This window comes from Nicotiana tomentosiformis, chromosome 12 (assembly GCF_000390325.3).
Source record: "Nicotiana tomentosiformis chromosome 12, ASM39032v3, whole genome shotgun sequence".
NCBI classification, from domain to species: domain Eukaryota; kingdom Viridiplantae; phylum Streptophyta; class Magnoliopsida; order Solanales; family Solanaceae; genus Nicotiana; species Nicotiana tomentosiformis.
In genome coordinates this window covers 59,671,862-59,689,119 of record NC_090823.1, presented here as the reverse complement: position 1 = coordinate 59,689,119, position 17,258 = coordinate 59,671,862, and the positions used below count along the sequence as shown (strand labels likewise).

Here is a 17,258-nt window from a genome sequence, read left to right as displayed (position 1 = left end):
ACCAATCACCCACATAATTAAGAATTATCTCAAATTACTTAAAATACTACTCATTTTTAATATACTTTATACATTATACTATCACGGTCATATGGTACCTTGTATGGTACGAGTCCATAAATACCGAGTATTATAGCTCGCACCGTATTTTATCCCAAATCGATAATCTTCAATCGAAACTCATTTCCTTTAATTCGTGTACCCTTTACTCTTCATGTCACTTACTTATCGCTTGTTATAAATAGCATAAATACGTTAACCTCAAGATAATCTTATCCCCGAGTCTACGTCGATTAACTGAAGACGAAACTTTAACGTACGAAAACGCGAGATGTAACAGCAGGTTTGAGGACATTTGAAGACAAGGTTGGAGAGTTTCAGAAAATATTTTTTCTACTTTTATTAAGGAAATTATTTTTCTCTAATGAAAATAAATTTTTAAAATATTTAAACCAAACAAACATAAAAAAATTAAAAAATATTTTTTGATAACACGCCATAATTTTGCAAATAATAGTGCCAAAAAACAAAGAAGATGAAAACAGCTAAGTATTATGGAATAAAAAACTATTGAATGTGGAAAATGCTCCAACTGCACTATTTAAAACATGAGTGTGTGTCTGCAAGGACACGAGTTAGGCACATGTGCCGTCTCAATCACTATAAATACGCTCTTTGTACCCATCTTTCCAATTCTGTTTATCTCTTTCATTTTCTCCATATTACTGAACCAGAAGCTTACTATCTATTTTCAACCTTTTCTTCCCTGAAAATTCAGAGACACAGAGCAAAGGTAAAAAAATGGCTGCTGACGGGAGTAGTGAAAGAGCAGTGAGTCGAAAAGTGCTTCTCATCTCCGCTGGTGCTAGTCATTCCGTTGCTCTTCTATGTACGTTTAACATTTGCCCACACCTTTTTTTCTTCTTCTTCTTCTTCTTCTACTTCTTTCTCTTTTTGCTTATAGATCATGAATAAAAGGAAATTAAAGGAAAGGGAATAATACGACCTACTGCATCTTATATATATAATAACATATAAGAGGCCTGATTAGTGTGAAGTAGGTCTGTGGAAACATGTGTGTGTATGTGTTTCTGCAGACAAAGATGGGAAGAAAGAGGCATTTGAGGGGGCAGGGGAGGGGAGGGGGTAAAGGGGTTAAGGCGTTGTTAGAATTTGCATGGACAAAAATGCTCCACGTTGCCATGGGTAAAATGGTAATCTGGTCTCCCACCTTTATCACATCTCTTATGGCCCTTCATTTGATGTATGTACAAGTACAACAATTTCTGTTATTTTCCCCAGCCAAAGCGTCTTAAAGGCGTTGATCTTTATTCATTTGTAATTTGTAAATCAAAAAAGATTATCTTTTTAGTTTTATGTAATTTCTAAAGTAAAAGGCTGTAAGAATTTGTAAGATTAGATGAATCAATATATTGGGAAAATAGTTAAAGTTCTATTGGTGATATTTTTATTTTTGCTTATATCTTGAAAGTAAAATATTCCCATTAAATTCCTTTGATGCTTAGGGCGTGAAAAATATACTGGCAAAAGAGAAAATGAAGAAGTGCTTTTTCTTTTTCTTATTCAATTTTTCTCTCGAATCTCTTGCCATACTTACTGGTCACATGAATGTTTTATCCTTTATGATGGAGACAAACATTTACATTTGAATGGTGACATTTACTGTTATGCTTAGACGGTAGTACAAGTTACTGGATGGGCGTCAGGTACTTTATAAACTGAAGCTTCTAAGGTGGATTGATGAAAGGTTCTCGGAATAACATTCAGCCAAGTATAAGTGATTTATTTCTAAAGTTGCACTCTTTGGGGTCGTTTGGTACATGGGATAAGGATAATAGTTTCGGGATAAGATAGGCTCAAAACCGGTTTATGACTATGCTTAAAGGAGGTGTACGAGTCTCACGAGAACTGTGCAAATTATCCTGAACCAGACGGAAGCTGGTAGAACTTATTGGTATATACCTCGAGGTAATATGAATTCTATGGTTGATGTTAGATAACCTTCAAGAGTTTGAAGTAGTTTCTTGATGCCTTTTAATGAAATTCCCTTACTTCATAAAAAAAAAATAGTTTCGGGATAAAGTTTGGGATTAACTTTATCCTATGTTTGGTTTGATGTATTAGCTAATCCGGGAATAACTTTTACACTAAAATGGTGGGATTAGTTATCCTATATAGAAGGTAGGATCACTAATCCCATGAGATATCCCACCCCATGGGATATCCCACCATTGTATCAAACAACCCCTTCGATTTCTTCTAGCATTTAGCTGGATATGAGATTTAGAAGCTTTTGATTGGACACTTTGGTCCCATTTAATTTTTGTCTTTCCCAATTGAGTGCCAAGTTGGATAATTTCGTTGTTTGTTAGGTTAAGGGTGAGGGAGGTTATTAGGAATTATCAATTGCATTGTTCCCTTATAATGTGCTGGGATTGCCATTTGGAAGCATGTTAAACGAGAGTGAATTCCTAAGTTCCTCCCTTTCCTTCTTCTTTCCCTTTCTCTCCGTTCTCTCTCGTTTCTTGGTCCAACAACTAATCTATCTGCTATATTGGTATTAGAGCTACTTATATCTTCTTAGATTGTACAATGGTTGAAAACCAATATTCAAAAAGTTAAAGGTTAGTTTTAAGAAGATTGAAACTAAACTGCAGCCCTTCACGATCGACACCATCAAAAAGCTGGATAAGATAGGCTCAAAACTGGTTTATGACTATGCTTAAAGGAGGTGTACGAGTCTCACGAGAACTGTGCAAATTATGCTGAACCAGACGGAAGCTGGTAGAATTTATTGGTATATACCTCGAGGTAATATGAATTCTATGGTTGATGTTAGATAACCTTCAAGAGTTTGAAGTAGTTTCTACCCCTTCCAACCTTATTTTATTTGAAAGAGGAATGACATTACCCGTCTTTGGAGTGATAGTAACAAACCACAACCACCCACACTGCTTGTCCCTCGCACCTTATTGAGCCAACCTTCAATCCAAAGCCTCTGAAGGCCAAACTACAATTTCCAGATTTTGATGGAGAAAATCTGGGAGGATGGATAAGAAAGTGTGTAATAGAGGAAGTAATCAACAAGAAACACTAAATAGATCTAGATAAGGAAAGAGAATTAGAAACTTGATTCGCAATGAACGGAACACGCCACCAATGGTATATAATCACTAAAGACCTCCTAAAGAAGACACAATTTGAATTAGAATACAGTAGAAAACAAATGGTAAGAACCAAATACCTCCTATTGATCATCAAAGTGACCCTAAGCTATCTGGAACCTTCAAGAGGAAAGAATCCTCAAGCAAGCACCAAGGAGAGTTTTTAGGCAACCAAAGGTAAAACCTTATCATTGCAAGGAATACAATTTATCAAAGTAAGTCTAAAAGCACCTAATAGCCTACTTATAGTAGTGTTCAATACTCCTTAGCATAATATTTTAGCCAGCTTAGTGTGATCAACCATGCCTCTATTGCGGAGAAACCATGGCCATGGTGCTATGAGGCTGCCACCATGGAGCAATCTCCACCCTCTTGTGGTAGTCCTCTTTTTCCCTATAGTGCTTGTTCAATGGAACTTGAGTCTTGATCGTCATCTTGGGCTTCATTTGTGCAATATTGTAGACCTGAATGGCTTCTCCCAAAGGTTCTTTTAATATTCCATCTTCAAAAGGGACAAGTGAAGATCTCTTAGTTCCTTGGCTTGACTTCTTATGAATGGTTTTGATGTAATGGACTCTTTAGCTCCATGATGGTTATCATTCTTGCATGTTGAAAAGAATTGCTCCTCGAATTCAAGGGATCACCTACATTAAAAGAAGTCAAGTCACTAACTTGAAAGTATTGTGCACTTGAAATTCATTAGGCAAATCTACTTTATAAGTGTTATCATTAATTTTCTCAAGAAATTGAAAAAGCCCTTCTCCTCCTAGCATCATCTAAAGCAACAACGACTTTCAGCCGTTGCACGCTGTTCTTCCTTTTGATTGGAATCCTTTCCTTTTCAAAATGAACCCAAATCCAATTTCCTGTAGGAATTTAACTCTCTTCCTTCTTTTATTGACTTTGTTGTCCACTTATTCCTCTTCTCAAATTGCTTCTTTGCTTGCTTATGAATCTTCATCGTAGCTTCAACTCTTATTTTGAAATCTAAGCCAACATCTTAAGCCAAAAGTGTAGATCCAAAGGTGCAAGAGGAATAAAATAATACTCAACCTCAAATGAAGACATACCAATAGAAACTGATCATTTAGTTAACAAGACGTATGTAAGTCGACATAGCTCTATGTATATGTTCTTTGGAGTTAGAACCAATCAATAAAATGTAATGAAATAATGGCAAGCCTAGGGCAACAAACATGGCTCAAGAGTGTTTATTCAAAGCTTACCTCTTTTTCACTCAAACAGGCAATGCATCTTTTGTTTGAATGGTATTTGATTTATAAAGAATGATTCTTCTAAAAAGTTACAGGGACTTACTAAAAAAATGCCCAGTTGCACTGTAAGCAATCTCTACCAATGGTAGATGCTCCTCCCAAGAAGTATATTTTCCTTTAATCATAGTCCTAAGCATGTTTCCCACTTCTATTAACAACTTCGGTTTGACCATCTGTCTGAGGGTGACCTGGTGATAACAACCAACTAAAGTATTCGAGGAAGGCTAAGAAAAAATATGAAAGAATTGCAGAAGCTAATTAAGAAATAATTAAGAAAAGAAAGAATAAGAATTACAGATCTATGCAAATCCAAGAAAAAATTCAATATTATAAGATAAGATCTAAAGTATTGTTAAATACCTAGTAACAAAAAAATGTATATTGAACATTTACCATTTACTAGAGAAATTAAATCAAAAAGGATTATATAATAAGTTGTTCGGACTCTTCACTTTTGATGCTACACCCGTGTCGACACGACGTCGGTGTGAGATTATTACCGGATCTGGTCAATCCATTTTGGGTAATTTGACCAAAATCGACGGAGAAATTCGGGACAGATACAATGATATCTGAAATTAAAACAAAAGCTAAGGTAAAATTAAAAGAAAATGGATTACTTTGTTTGTAGAAATTTCTATGTCAGTCTTTTTTCTTTTATCTCCTTCTAGGATTCTCCTCTTGATCAATATTTTGGCCTTCTTGGAATACCTTGTGAGTTCTGTACATATTATCTCATAATTTAGACATATTCTTATAACTCTAGTTTTAGATATTTGAATTATTTTTTGACGAATCCTCGCACCCGTATCTATACCTGGATCTGCACCTCTGATCCGTACCCGTATTGGACACCCACACTCAAGTTCGAGCAACATAGGCTATATCGGATCTTGATCCTTTAAAGAACAACCAAAGACAATTGGTATATCAAACCAATTACCTTCTTTAGAATACCTACAAGTAATCAACGATATCAAGAAACGAAATACCTTTACCTCCAAAGTATGAACTTGCAAGGTTGAAAGATCTACCCCAAGAAGAACTGCACACAAATGTACAAAATATTGAACTATCAATATATTAAGTCTTGAATGAATGAATAATGTAAGTAAAAAACAAAGAAAAAGCACTCCTTTTTTATAGGAGTGGAGTTGGGCACCTAATATAGTCCAGTGCCCAACAAAATAATGAATTAGGAATTAACTAGCTTGGTAAAAACACAACACGAAAAGAAATCCCAACAAATTTTGAAAGGAAATAAAGGTTTTGTAACTAGGAAAACATGGAATGGAATCCTAACAAAGTAGGAAACAGACCGAAAATAGGAGCGTAGCGGAAACATTCGAAGGCTGATTTGGCGTGCCTTGGGCGCCAAGTTTGGCCCTTTTAGCCGTCTAAATTGTCTCCAAATAGGCTGATTTCAGTGCCTACTTGGTGCTCTTTAATTATCCCCTAATCTACATCATTGTGGACTTCAATTTGGTCATAAAATGATTATAACACTTGGAGAGCTGATATTTCATGGGCTTGAGTTCTTTTTCTATCACAAGGCACTTTCTAAGTTGCACTTGAATCCTAATTAGCTTGTCTTGCAGTTTATTTGGTTGAGATCTTGTCATAGATCGTCTAGAAACTTCATCATTTGTTACTAATGGAGTTAGACTTCCATGGATGCTATCACACACTCTTCTTGAAAAGAATTCGCCCTCGAATTTGAACCTGCGTCAGATAAGGAAAAGTCAGAAACATTGAATGTGTAGTAACTTAGTACTCACTCGGGAGATCAAGTTTATTAGCATTGTCTCCCATTCTTTTAAGGAGTTCAAAAGGCCCATCTCCTCTAGGATCCAAATTGGACTTCCTCATGGAAGGAAATCTCTCCTTTTTCGACCCTTATTCCTATGAGAAATATAGCATGATAAAGTCTCATTGAATTATAACTAAAGTGTTTTACAAGCACTATTTATATACAATGATTACTTAATACCAAATATTTGTTTACCGATGTGGGACATTATACATTATTAACTATCTAACACTCCCCCTCAAGCCGATACATATAAATCATATGTACCTAGCTTGTTACAAATGTAACTAATATGAGAACCAGTAAGGGACTTGGTGAAAATATCTACAAGCTGATCATTCGACTTCACAAACAGTCAATTTTAATGTGCTTAGTCCTCTCATGGAACATTGAATTTGACGCAATATGAAGAGCAGCTATGGCTAATTTCTCCGAACATCAATTCCTTGAGCAACTGTTTAAGCCAAACTAGCTCACATGTTGCCATAACCATGGCTCGATATTCTGCTTTTGCGCTAGACCGAGCAACTACATTCTATTTCTTGTTTTTCCAAGAGACCAAATTACCTCCTACTAGAACACAATATTCAGACGTAGAACGTTTATCAGAAGGCGATCCTGCCCAATCAACATCTGTGTATCCAACAATCTGTTCATTATCTCGATCCTCGAATAGTAGTTCTTTGCTTGGAGTAGAATCCATAAACTGACTTACAACACTCACAGGAAAGGAAATGTCAGGTCTAGTCACTATGAGGTAATTATTTTGCCAACCAACCGCATATATCTCGCATGATCGATAAGAGGCTCCCTCTGTCCTCGCAGAAGCTTAGCATTCGGATCGGAGTGTCAACAGGTCTACAACCCATCATTCCTGTCTCCTCAAGAATGTTTAAGGCATAATTTCGCTATGAAATAACAATACTTAAGGTAGACTGAGCGATCTAAATACCTAGAAAATACTTCAATCTGCCCAGATCCGTAGTCTGGAGGTGCTGAAAGAGATGTTGCTTCAGATTAGTAATACCATCCTGATCATAGCCAGTAATAACAATATCATCAATATAAACCACCAGATATATACACATATTAGGAGCAAAATGTCGATAAAATATAGAGTGATCAGCTTCACTACGAGTCATGACGAACTCCTGAATACCTGTGCTGAACTTACCATACCAGACTCGAGGAGACTGTTTCAAACCGTAGAGTAACCTGCTCAATCAGCATACAAGACAACTAGACTCCCCCTGAGCAACAAAATCTGGTAGTTGCTCCATAAAAACTTCTTCCTCAAGATCACCGTGGAGAAAATCATTCTTAATATCTAACTAATAAAGAGGACAATAACGAACAACAGTTAGGATAGAAAAAGGCGAACAAATGCTACTTTAGTCACATGAGAGAAAGCGTCACTATAATCAAGCCCAAATATTTGAGTGTATCTTAATGGAGATTAGGATTAAGTGTGGATCGTACACCTTTTCGAAGTACAATTGGCGGACTAGGAGGAGACAAGGCTGCAGTAGGTGCAAAATCTGATGCAGGACGTGAATCAACTGGGCCTGATGCTGGACGTGGATGACGATGATAAGTCAAGAGTGGTGGCCTTATGGATGGGGATGTAGGAGGATCAACGGTAGACTCCTCAAAAGTTTGTATAGGTAGTAGTGGTGCTGTGGCTGTGGATTCCTCATAAGTAGGTACAAGTAAGACCTCAGATATATCAAGATGATCAAAAGAAATAAAGTAAGGTTGAGACTCAAAAAATGTGACATCAACTGACATAAGATACCTACGAGATCAGGTGAGTAGCATCGATACCCCTTTTGAACCCGAGAATAACCAAGGAAAACACACTTGAGAGCACGAGGAGCTAATTTATCTTTTTCAGGAGCTAAGTTATGAACACAACATGTATTTCCAAAAACATGAGGAGAAAAAAAGTATAAGGGTGACTTAGGGAACAATATTGAATGTGGAATCTGATTTTGCATAGAAGATGAAGGTATCCGATTAATCAAGTAACAACCTGTAAGAACTGCATCGCCCCAAAAACGCAGTGAAACGTGGGACTGAATGAGAAGTGTGCCCGCAGTTTCAATGAGAGGCCTATTCTCTCTCTACTACCCCATTATGCTAAGAGGAATATAGACAAGATATTTGATGGATAATTCCTTGAGAGGTCATAAACTGCTGAAACTGAGAAGATAAGTATTCTAAAGCATTATCACTATGAAAACTGCGAATAGAAACACCAAATTGATTTTTGGTTTTAGCACAAAAATTCTAGGATATAGAAAACAACTCAAAACGATCTTTCATTAGGAAAATCCAAGTACATCTTGAGTAATTATCAATGAAACTAACAAAATAACGAAATCGCGCCATGTTCGACCTCCATACTCTCCTAAGGCCATGTCCTCGGTAAGCTGAAGTCGCGCCATGTCCTGCCTGATCACCTCTCCTTATACTTCTTAGTTCGCCCTCTACCTCTTCTCCTACCTGCCAGCGCCAACTGTTCACACCTCCTCACTAGGGCATCTAGGTTTCTCCGTCTCATATGCCCGAACCATCTAAGTCCCGCTTCTCGCATCTTATCCTCCATGGGGACCACGACCAATTTCTCCCTAATATACTCATTCCTAATCTTATCCGACCTAGTGTGTCCGCACATCCATCGCAACATCCACATTTCAGCTACGCTCATTTTCTGGATATGGGAGTTCTTAATTGGCCAGCATTCTGCCCCATATAACATAGTCGATCTAACCACCGTCTTGTAGAATTGACCTTTATGTTTTGATGGCACATTCTTGTCACACATGACGCCGGATGCTAATCTCCATTTCATTCACCCCGACCCTATATGGTGTGTGACATCCTCGTCAATCTCCCTGTTCCCTTGAATAATTGACCCAAGATACTTGAAACTTCTTCTCTTGGGGATGACTTGCGAATCAAGCCTCACGTCTAATATCTGCTCCCCCGTAACGTCGTTGAACTTCCACTCTAAGTACTCCGTCTTAGTCCTACTCAACTTGAAACCTTTAGACTCGAAGATCTATCTCCAAACCTCCAACTTCTCGTTGACACCGCCTTGCGTCTCATCAATCAGAACTATATCATCAGCGAATAGCATACGCCATGGCACCTTCCCTTGAATATGACGTGTCAGTGCATCCATCGCCAAAGAAAATATGAACAGGCTGAGCGCAGATCCTTGGTGTAACCCTATCCCAATCGGAAAATGTTCCGAGTCTCCTCCCACTGTCCTCACCCGAGTCTTAGCTCCATCATACATGTCCTTAATCACTCTAATGTATGCTATAGGAACACCTCTAGCCTCCAAACATCTCCAAAGGATCTCTTTAGGGACCTTGTCGTGTGCTTTCTCTAGGTCAATAAACACCATATGCAAATCCTTCTTCATATCCCTGTAGTGTTCCACCAACCTCCTAACAAAATGGATGGCTTCCGTAGTCAAACGTCCCGGCATGAAACCGAACTGGTTCTCGAAAATAAACAGTCCTCCTTACCCTCGTTTCCACCACCCTCTCCTAAACTTTCATAGTGTGACTAAGCAACTTGATACCCCTATAATTGTTATAATTTTCGATATCACCTTTGTTCTTGTACAACGGAAACATCGTACTCTATCTCCACTCCTCGGGCATCTTTTTTGTCCTAAAAATAGCATTAATTAGCCCAGTCAGCTACTCCAAGCCAGCCCTTCCCGCATACCTCCAGAACTCAACCGAGATCTCATCTGGCCCGGTCGCTCTGCCCCTGCTCATCTTACGCACCGCCCCCGCGACTTCCTCAAACCTAAAGCGCCTATAATACTTATAATCACAACGACTCTAGGAGTGCTCCAAATCGCCCAGCACAATGTTCCTATCCCCCTCTTCATTCAGGAGTTCATGGAAGTAAGTCTACCACCTTTGCTTGATCTGTGCCTCTTCCATTAAAACTCTGCCCTCCTCGTCTTTGATGCACCTCACTTGGTCCAGATCACGAGCCTTCCCCTCTCTCACCTTAGCCAGCTGAAACAACTTTATGTCCCCGCCTTTATCCCTCAGTTCTCCATACAAACGAGCAAACGCTGCAGTCTTAGCCTCCGTGACTGCCAGCTTTTCCTTCTTCTTAGCCTTCTTATACCTTTCTCTGACGATCCTCTTCTCCTCCTCGTCCGTGCTCTCTATTAGCTTCAAATATGTTGCTTTCTTAGCTTCTACTTTCCTTTTGACCTCCTCATTCCACCACCAGTCTCCTTTGTGGCCGCCGGCGTAACCTTTCGATACCTCTAACACCTCTCTCGCAGCCTCCCTAATGTAGTCCACCGTCCTTGTCCACATACCACTCGCGTCCCCACTACTCCTCCAAGCCCCAACAACCAGCAACTTCTTTTGCAACTCCTGAGCCTTGTCCTTAGTCAAAGCTCCCCACTTGATCTTCGATCGACCCCACCCAACCCTCTTCTTCCTCCTCATCACGATGCTGGGTCGCGAGGTTCTCACTCGGGATAACTGTTGATTTATTTAAGTATTAGGAACGATTTGATTCTGATTGAGAAAGATTTGATTCTAATTGAGATTTGACTTTCCTTCCTAAAATAGTCAATGGACTTGGTGTATAAATACCTTTGCTTAAGGATGTAAGAAACACACAGAAATACAAGAAGCCTTTTCTTCTTCTCAAAACCTATATGGTATCAGAGCCATTGCTGCCTTTTTGAGGTGAATTATCTCCCTCGCAGTACTAGGGTTCCGTTTTTATCAAAGAGGTCGAGTTTTCCCTCTTGGTGGCTGTCCGCAACACGAACCCCTTCTGGTTCCGTCGAGATAGATTTGGTTTCCGGCGAGGCAGATTATATTACAGCAATTTTCTTTAGATTTCCTTCTGATTGGGTAGAAAATCTGGAGACATTCAAGGAGACGGTTTCTGGAGAAACCTTGTCTTCGGATGAAATTCAACTTCTTCGTCGCCTCCTAGCCAAACTTGACTCCGCTAATGTTGCCACATCCAATTATATGCAATCAGGTACTGCGTTTGCTGCTCACCTTAATTTTTGGATTGTTGATTCTGGTGCAAATAGACACATGACAGGCTCTTCTAAAGTCATTCAAAACTATTCTCCGTGTCTCAAGGAGATAACGTTAAAATAACCAATGGTTGTTTAATACCTATCTCTGGAACAAGTTCTGTCGTTTGTATTCCTAATATTAACCTATCATCCGTACTCCATGTCCCCGAGTTCCATGACAATCTTTTATCTGTTAGTGCCATCACCAAAGCTCTAAACTGTAAAATCGAGTTCTTTCCCGATCATTGTATTTTTTAGGATCTTCAAACAGGGAAAATGATTGCAGTGGTAGATTGCATGATGACTTGTATATATTAGATGGAATTGAAAACTCTGGTCAAACCTTTTTTAGGGAAAGTAAGGATGTCAACCAAGAAATAATACAGCGGCATAGACGGTTAGGACACCATCATTCTTTGTTTTGAAAAGGTTATATCCCGATTTGTTTTCAAGGACTCAATTTGAATCTTTGTTCTGTGATGCGTGTGAATATGCCAAGCATACTAGAAACTCTTATCCTGTGAGTGATAATAGAAGCATAACTCCGTTTATGACTATTCATTCTGATGTATGGGGTCCTACACAAACTGATTCTTTGTCTGGTAGTCGATGGTTTGATGCCAAACCAAAAATCTTAAGAACTGACAATGGCAGCGAATACATGAATAAAAGATTTGGTGCTTATTTGGAGTCCAATAGGATAGTCCATCAGACTAGTTGTCCTTACACTAGTGCACAAAATGGTGTCTCTGATAGAAAAAATAGGCATTTGTTAGAAGTAGCACAATCTCTTATGTTCACCATGAATCTACCAAAACCTTATTGGGGGATGCTATTTTAGTGGCTGCCTATCTTATCAATAGAATGCCACTTAAAACCCTCAATTTTCAAAGTCTTCTGGAAGCTTTAAAGGGCAGGAATGAATATACTGTTTCTCTAAAGGTGTTTGGGTGTGTTTGCTTTGTCCACACTAGAAATTCTGGGAAATTTGATCCTAGAGCTATAAAGTGTGTTTTCATTGGGTATTCTCCGACACAGAAAGGTTACAAATGTTATCATCCTCCCTCTAGGAGATCTTTTGTTAGCATGGATGTTACTTTTCGAGAATCTGAGCCCTATTTCAGTATTACCTTATCACGTCTTCGGGGGGAGAGAAGCAAGGAGGAAGAGGTGATTCTACCTAGTTCCATTACTGGACCTCTCGATGACATTGTCACATGGGAAAGTGAAATTGGAGAAAGAATTCAGGGAGAGAGTATTGGGCGTTTGGATAGAACTGATTTGAAAACTTACTCAAGGAAAAATAGAGCAGAAGAAGCCATCATGCAATCTACCGAAGCTGAACCTTCTTCTACTGATGAGTCATCTACATTTCCTAATGAGTTAGATGAACCTATTGCTCACAGAAAATGTGTCAGATCTTGCACCACCAAACACCCTTTATCTAATTTTGTTTCCTATAATTCTTTGTCTTCCTCCTATAAAACCTTTGCCTTGTCTATTTCTTATGTGTCTATTCTCCAGAATTTGAGGGTGGGGGGGGAGCTTTTGCAGATCCTAAATGGAAGCAAGCTATGATCGAAAATGAAGACCTTGTCAAAAAATGAGAGTTGGGAACTTGTCATTTCACCATCAAACAAGAAGTTTGTTGGCTGCAATGGGTCTTCACTGTGAAGCATAAAGCTGATGGCTCGATTGAAAGATTCAAAGTAAGATTGGTGGCTAAGGGATTCACGCAGACTTATGGAGTGAATTATTAAGAGACATTTGCCCCTGTTGCTAAGATGAACACTATTAGAATTCTTTTGTCTTGTGCAGCTAATCTTGATTGGGACTTGCAACAATTTGATGTGAAGAATGCATTTCTTCATGGAGACTTAGAAGAAGAGATATGGAGATTCCTCCTGGATTTGATACTGCACAAAGTCAAGGAAAGGTATTCAGAAGAATGCCTTGTACGGGCTGAAGCAATACCCTAGAGCTTGGTTTGACAGATTCTGCAAAGCAATGATCTCCTTTGGTTACCAACAAAGCAATGTTGATCACACCCTCTTCATAAGACATCATACGGGTAAACTCACTCTTCTCATAGTTTATGTTGATGACATAGTAATGACAGGAGGTGACAAAAAGAAAATGGCCCGATTGAAGAAGTTGGCACATGAATTTGAGATCAAGGATCTAGAAAAATTGTAGTACTTCTTGGGAATTGAGGCTGCTAGATCAAAATGAGGAATTTTTATTTCTCAGAGGAAGTATGTTCTGGATCTCTTGAAAGAAACTGGTATGACAGTTTGCAAACCCGCAGAATCGCCCCTTGAAAGCAATCACAAGTTACAAAGCGGAGGTAGAGAGTCAGTTGATAAGGAGGGATATCAAAGGTTGGTTTAAAGACTCATTTATCTCTCCCACACTAGACCAGACATAGTCTATTCAGTTAGCCTGGTGAGTCACTTTATGCATGATCCCCGAGATCCTCATATGCAAGCTGTCTTTCATATTTTGCGGTATCTAAAGTCTGCTCCAGGGAAAGGTCTACTTTTCTCCAAACATGATCACCTCCAAATAGAAGCCTTTACAGACGTGGATTGGGCTGGATCTCTGGATGACAGAAGATCTACATCCGGTTACTGTACGCTCGTAGGAGGAAACTTAGTTACTTGGAGAGGCAAGAAGCTAAGTGTAGTTGCTAGATCAAGTGCGGAGGCAGAATATAGAGCTATGGCCCAGGGTGTTTGCGAACTTCTTTGGCTACAAAAGCTATTAAAGGAATTGAGACTCTCTGGAAAAGGAAAATTTTCCTTGTACTGTGACAATAAGGCTGCCATCAGTATAGCTCATAATCCAGTACACCATGACCGAACAAAGCATGTGGAATTTGATCGACACTTCATTAAAGAAAAAATTACAACTGGTGTCTTGAGTTTGTTTCATGTACCATCAGAAAAACAGTTAGCTGATGTGTTTACCAAGGGTCTCAACAAACAAACTTTTCATACACTGGTTTGCAAGTTGGGCATGTGCGACATCTTTGCACCAACTTGAGGGGGAGTATTGATTGACTTAATTATTAGGAACGATTTGATTCTGATTGAGATTTGACTTTATTCTGATTGATCGTAATTGATTGTAATTTATTTTCCTTCCTAAAATTGTCATAGGACTTAGTGTATAAATACCTTTGTTTAGGGATGTAAGAAACACACAGAAATACAAGAAGCCTTTTTTTCTTCTCAAAATCTACAATAACCTTGCAATCAGTGTACATACCTTTATCACACCTCCTAAGAAGGAGATAATCGATTTGGATCTTGGCCGCCGTGCTCTGGAAGGTAACTAAGGGCCCAAAATCTGGTCACTTTTTATAACCAAACAATGTTTTCAAAATATTTTTGAAAAAAAGTGAAAAAACCTTATGGACAAACGGGAGCTTAAAATCAGGTAAAATGCACTTATCAAACTTTTTTCAAAGCTTCTTGTTTATATCTCTCATCAAAAGGTTGCTATTCGCTAATGCCTATCTAATAGACTCCCTGCTAACCCTAATGAATATTAAATTTTTTTCCCTACATCCATTCGTGAAAGTACTCCTAATGGGTTAAAGGCCGTATCAACAGATCTTCCATCTTGTAAATAAGGCATATCTCTTTTTTTAATAAGGAAAAGAGTAAATGTGTAATAAGGCATATCTTGTCTAGGCAAAATTTGGAAAATGTGAACTTTGCTTCATAAATGTGGAGCACGAACGCAAAACTTTTTGCTTTTCCTTTCCCTCTCTCTCAGTCGAGCTAGTTCAGATATTTCTTTCTCCTCTTTTCGTGTCACTAGCTTCTTGTAAAGTCCATCTAGGGCTTCCCCTTGAGCTTTACTAATAGCTTCTTAACTTTCCTTTGATCCCTTTAAGTCTTGCCCTTTTCCAATTGAGTCCTGAGTTAGTTAATTTCGTCGTTTGGATAACAGTGACGTTGAGATTATTGGGAATTGTCAGAAGCATTGCTCCCTTATATTGTACTGGAATTGCCAAGCATGTTTAATGAGAATTAAACCCTAGTTCTGCTCTTTCTTTCTTCTTCCTCTTTCTCTTTGTTCTCCTTTCATTTCTCATATAGCTACGATATTGTGTGTTGAATTTGTGTAGTTCCACAACTTGAACCTTCACCTGTTCTGGCTACCTTCATATACTGTAAAGTCTAAACTTAGTTCATCCCTCCTTGCGACTTCTGTTAGGTATTTTGCTTTGCTAAGGCCCCAGTAGAGACTGGAAGCATTGTTAATAACGTGTCTAGTGCTGGCCCTAGGGTTAATCTCTTTTTGATAACCAGGTTTCCCAGTTTCTTTTTAATAATTATTCAACTGATGAAACTTGTTATAATATGTTTTAGGGTCTATGATAAGCATTAATTGGTTACAGCATAAAAGTGGTATCTAACCTGCTATTGTAGGTTAAACTACACTAGTGTTGTGAAAAATCTTTACAGTGTATGTGTATGTAACTTAATTTCTTAGACAAAATGATCTTAAAAGTTGTACTTGGATGACTTGGTGTTTGACTGCAACTGTTAGCTTCAGATAGCTTCTTCTGGAGCACTGTGTAACCCATGCTTAATTAAGTTAGATTGACTCAAACTGGATTGCAAACATGTCTATTTGACTTTGAGCTGGTCCAAAATGTTGTTACAACAACTCGCAAAATCAATTATTAAGTCTTGTTGCATGATACCTTATATGGAAATTTGAACTTGGAGTATGCAATACTGAACAAGAGGAGCTCGATTCAGTACTTCAGCTGTCAGCTCAACTATTAAGCTTTTTGGCGTGATGGATAGTTGATGTAATTCATGTACTTGCAGCTGCAAATGTCGTTTGCTCATGGGGAAGGGGAGAGGATGGACAACTCGGCCTTGGGGATGCTGAAGATCGATTTTCTCCAACTCAGGTGAGTGCATTGGATGAGCAGCAAATAGTATCTGTTACTTGTGGAGCTGATCATGCAACTGCTTACTCTGAGGCCCTCAAGCAAGTCTATAGCTGGGGATGGTAGGTTTTCATTCCATTAAATACTTCTAATTAAAAGATTATTCTATTCAGAATCTTTGTTAAAGTTATGATAACTGGTAAGTTCTTGATATTAGCTAGTATTAAACATATGTTATCTCAGGAATTTGGCTCTTAGTAAACCTGAGAATTCTTGATACTTTTGTGGTTTGTATGTTAATAGATCTTATCTTAGCTAGTCCCTTTTCTAAACTGCCCAAAACCTGTTTATACGCAACTTGAGGAAGCAATTCGTGAAGCTACCTCTTCTACATATTGCAGTTTTATTTTGAGCATGCCGAAGAATGGAACGTTAGAGGTGAGATCCTAAATCTGCTTAATGTAGTTCGAACATAAAAGTTGGCCAATGTGATAAAAATCTCTAAACTTTTAGAAACAAAGCGAACATAAAAGAGATTATAACAGCACGAAGAGGCAAATACAAATGCTGATGAATTAGGAGCTTGATTAAGATGTGACAACATGCGGCAACTGAATGATGTAGGAAGCAAAGAGTGGTAGATGCTGGTATTAGACCTCTGGCTTTGAGAGTGCTGCTTTAATTGAGTTGACTTTGAAGTCTTCCACTGTTTTGTAGCTTCTCAATATCTTTTGTTCTTATAGGTTCGAAATAAGTTATTATCTTTTCAGTCACGTTACCTCGGTAAACATACATTTTTGTGTGTTTTGTAAACTAATTTTTGTTAATAGAAAACCGTGTTGTACAAGCATGCACCTGAAAAAAACAGTTCACTTCTTAATGCTTTACCTGTTCAATTTTTCATGAAATAATTTCTTTGAGGATATGCTTTTCCCATCTTTGCTTGAGTTTCTATCATTCTTGGCGTTCCTCGAGTTCTTGTAGTCTC

At 38.4% G+C, this 17,258-nt stretch overlaps 1 protein-coding gene across 4 annotated transcripts in view; it reads left to right on the top strand.

Annotated features, from left to right (window-relative positions):
* The first annotated feature begins 670 nt into the window (after positions 1-670).
* The window catches only part of LOC104116774 (ultraviolet-B receptor UVR8), a 53,370-nt gene continuing 36,782 nt past the window's right edge, over positions 671-17,258 (top strand). The window contains exons 1-2 of one of the 4 annotated variants that reach the window (XM_070192091.1): positions 671-889; positions 16,206-16,392. In XM_070192091.1, the coding sequence (XP_070048192.1) occupies positions 16,390-16,392 (3 nt within the window). In that variant the 5' untranslated portion in view covers positions 671-889; positions 16,206-16,389. Of the gene's footprint in view, positions 890-1,696; positions 1,990-2,708; positions 2,833-16,205; positions 16,393-17,258 lie in introns of those variants that run through there. The other 3 variants (XM_009627712.4, XM_009627714.4, XM_009627713.4) reach the window with 3 other exon arrangements.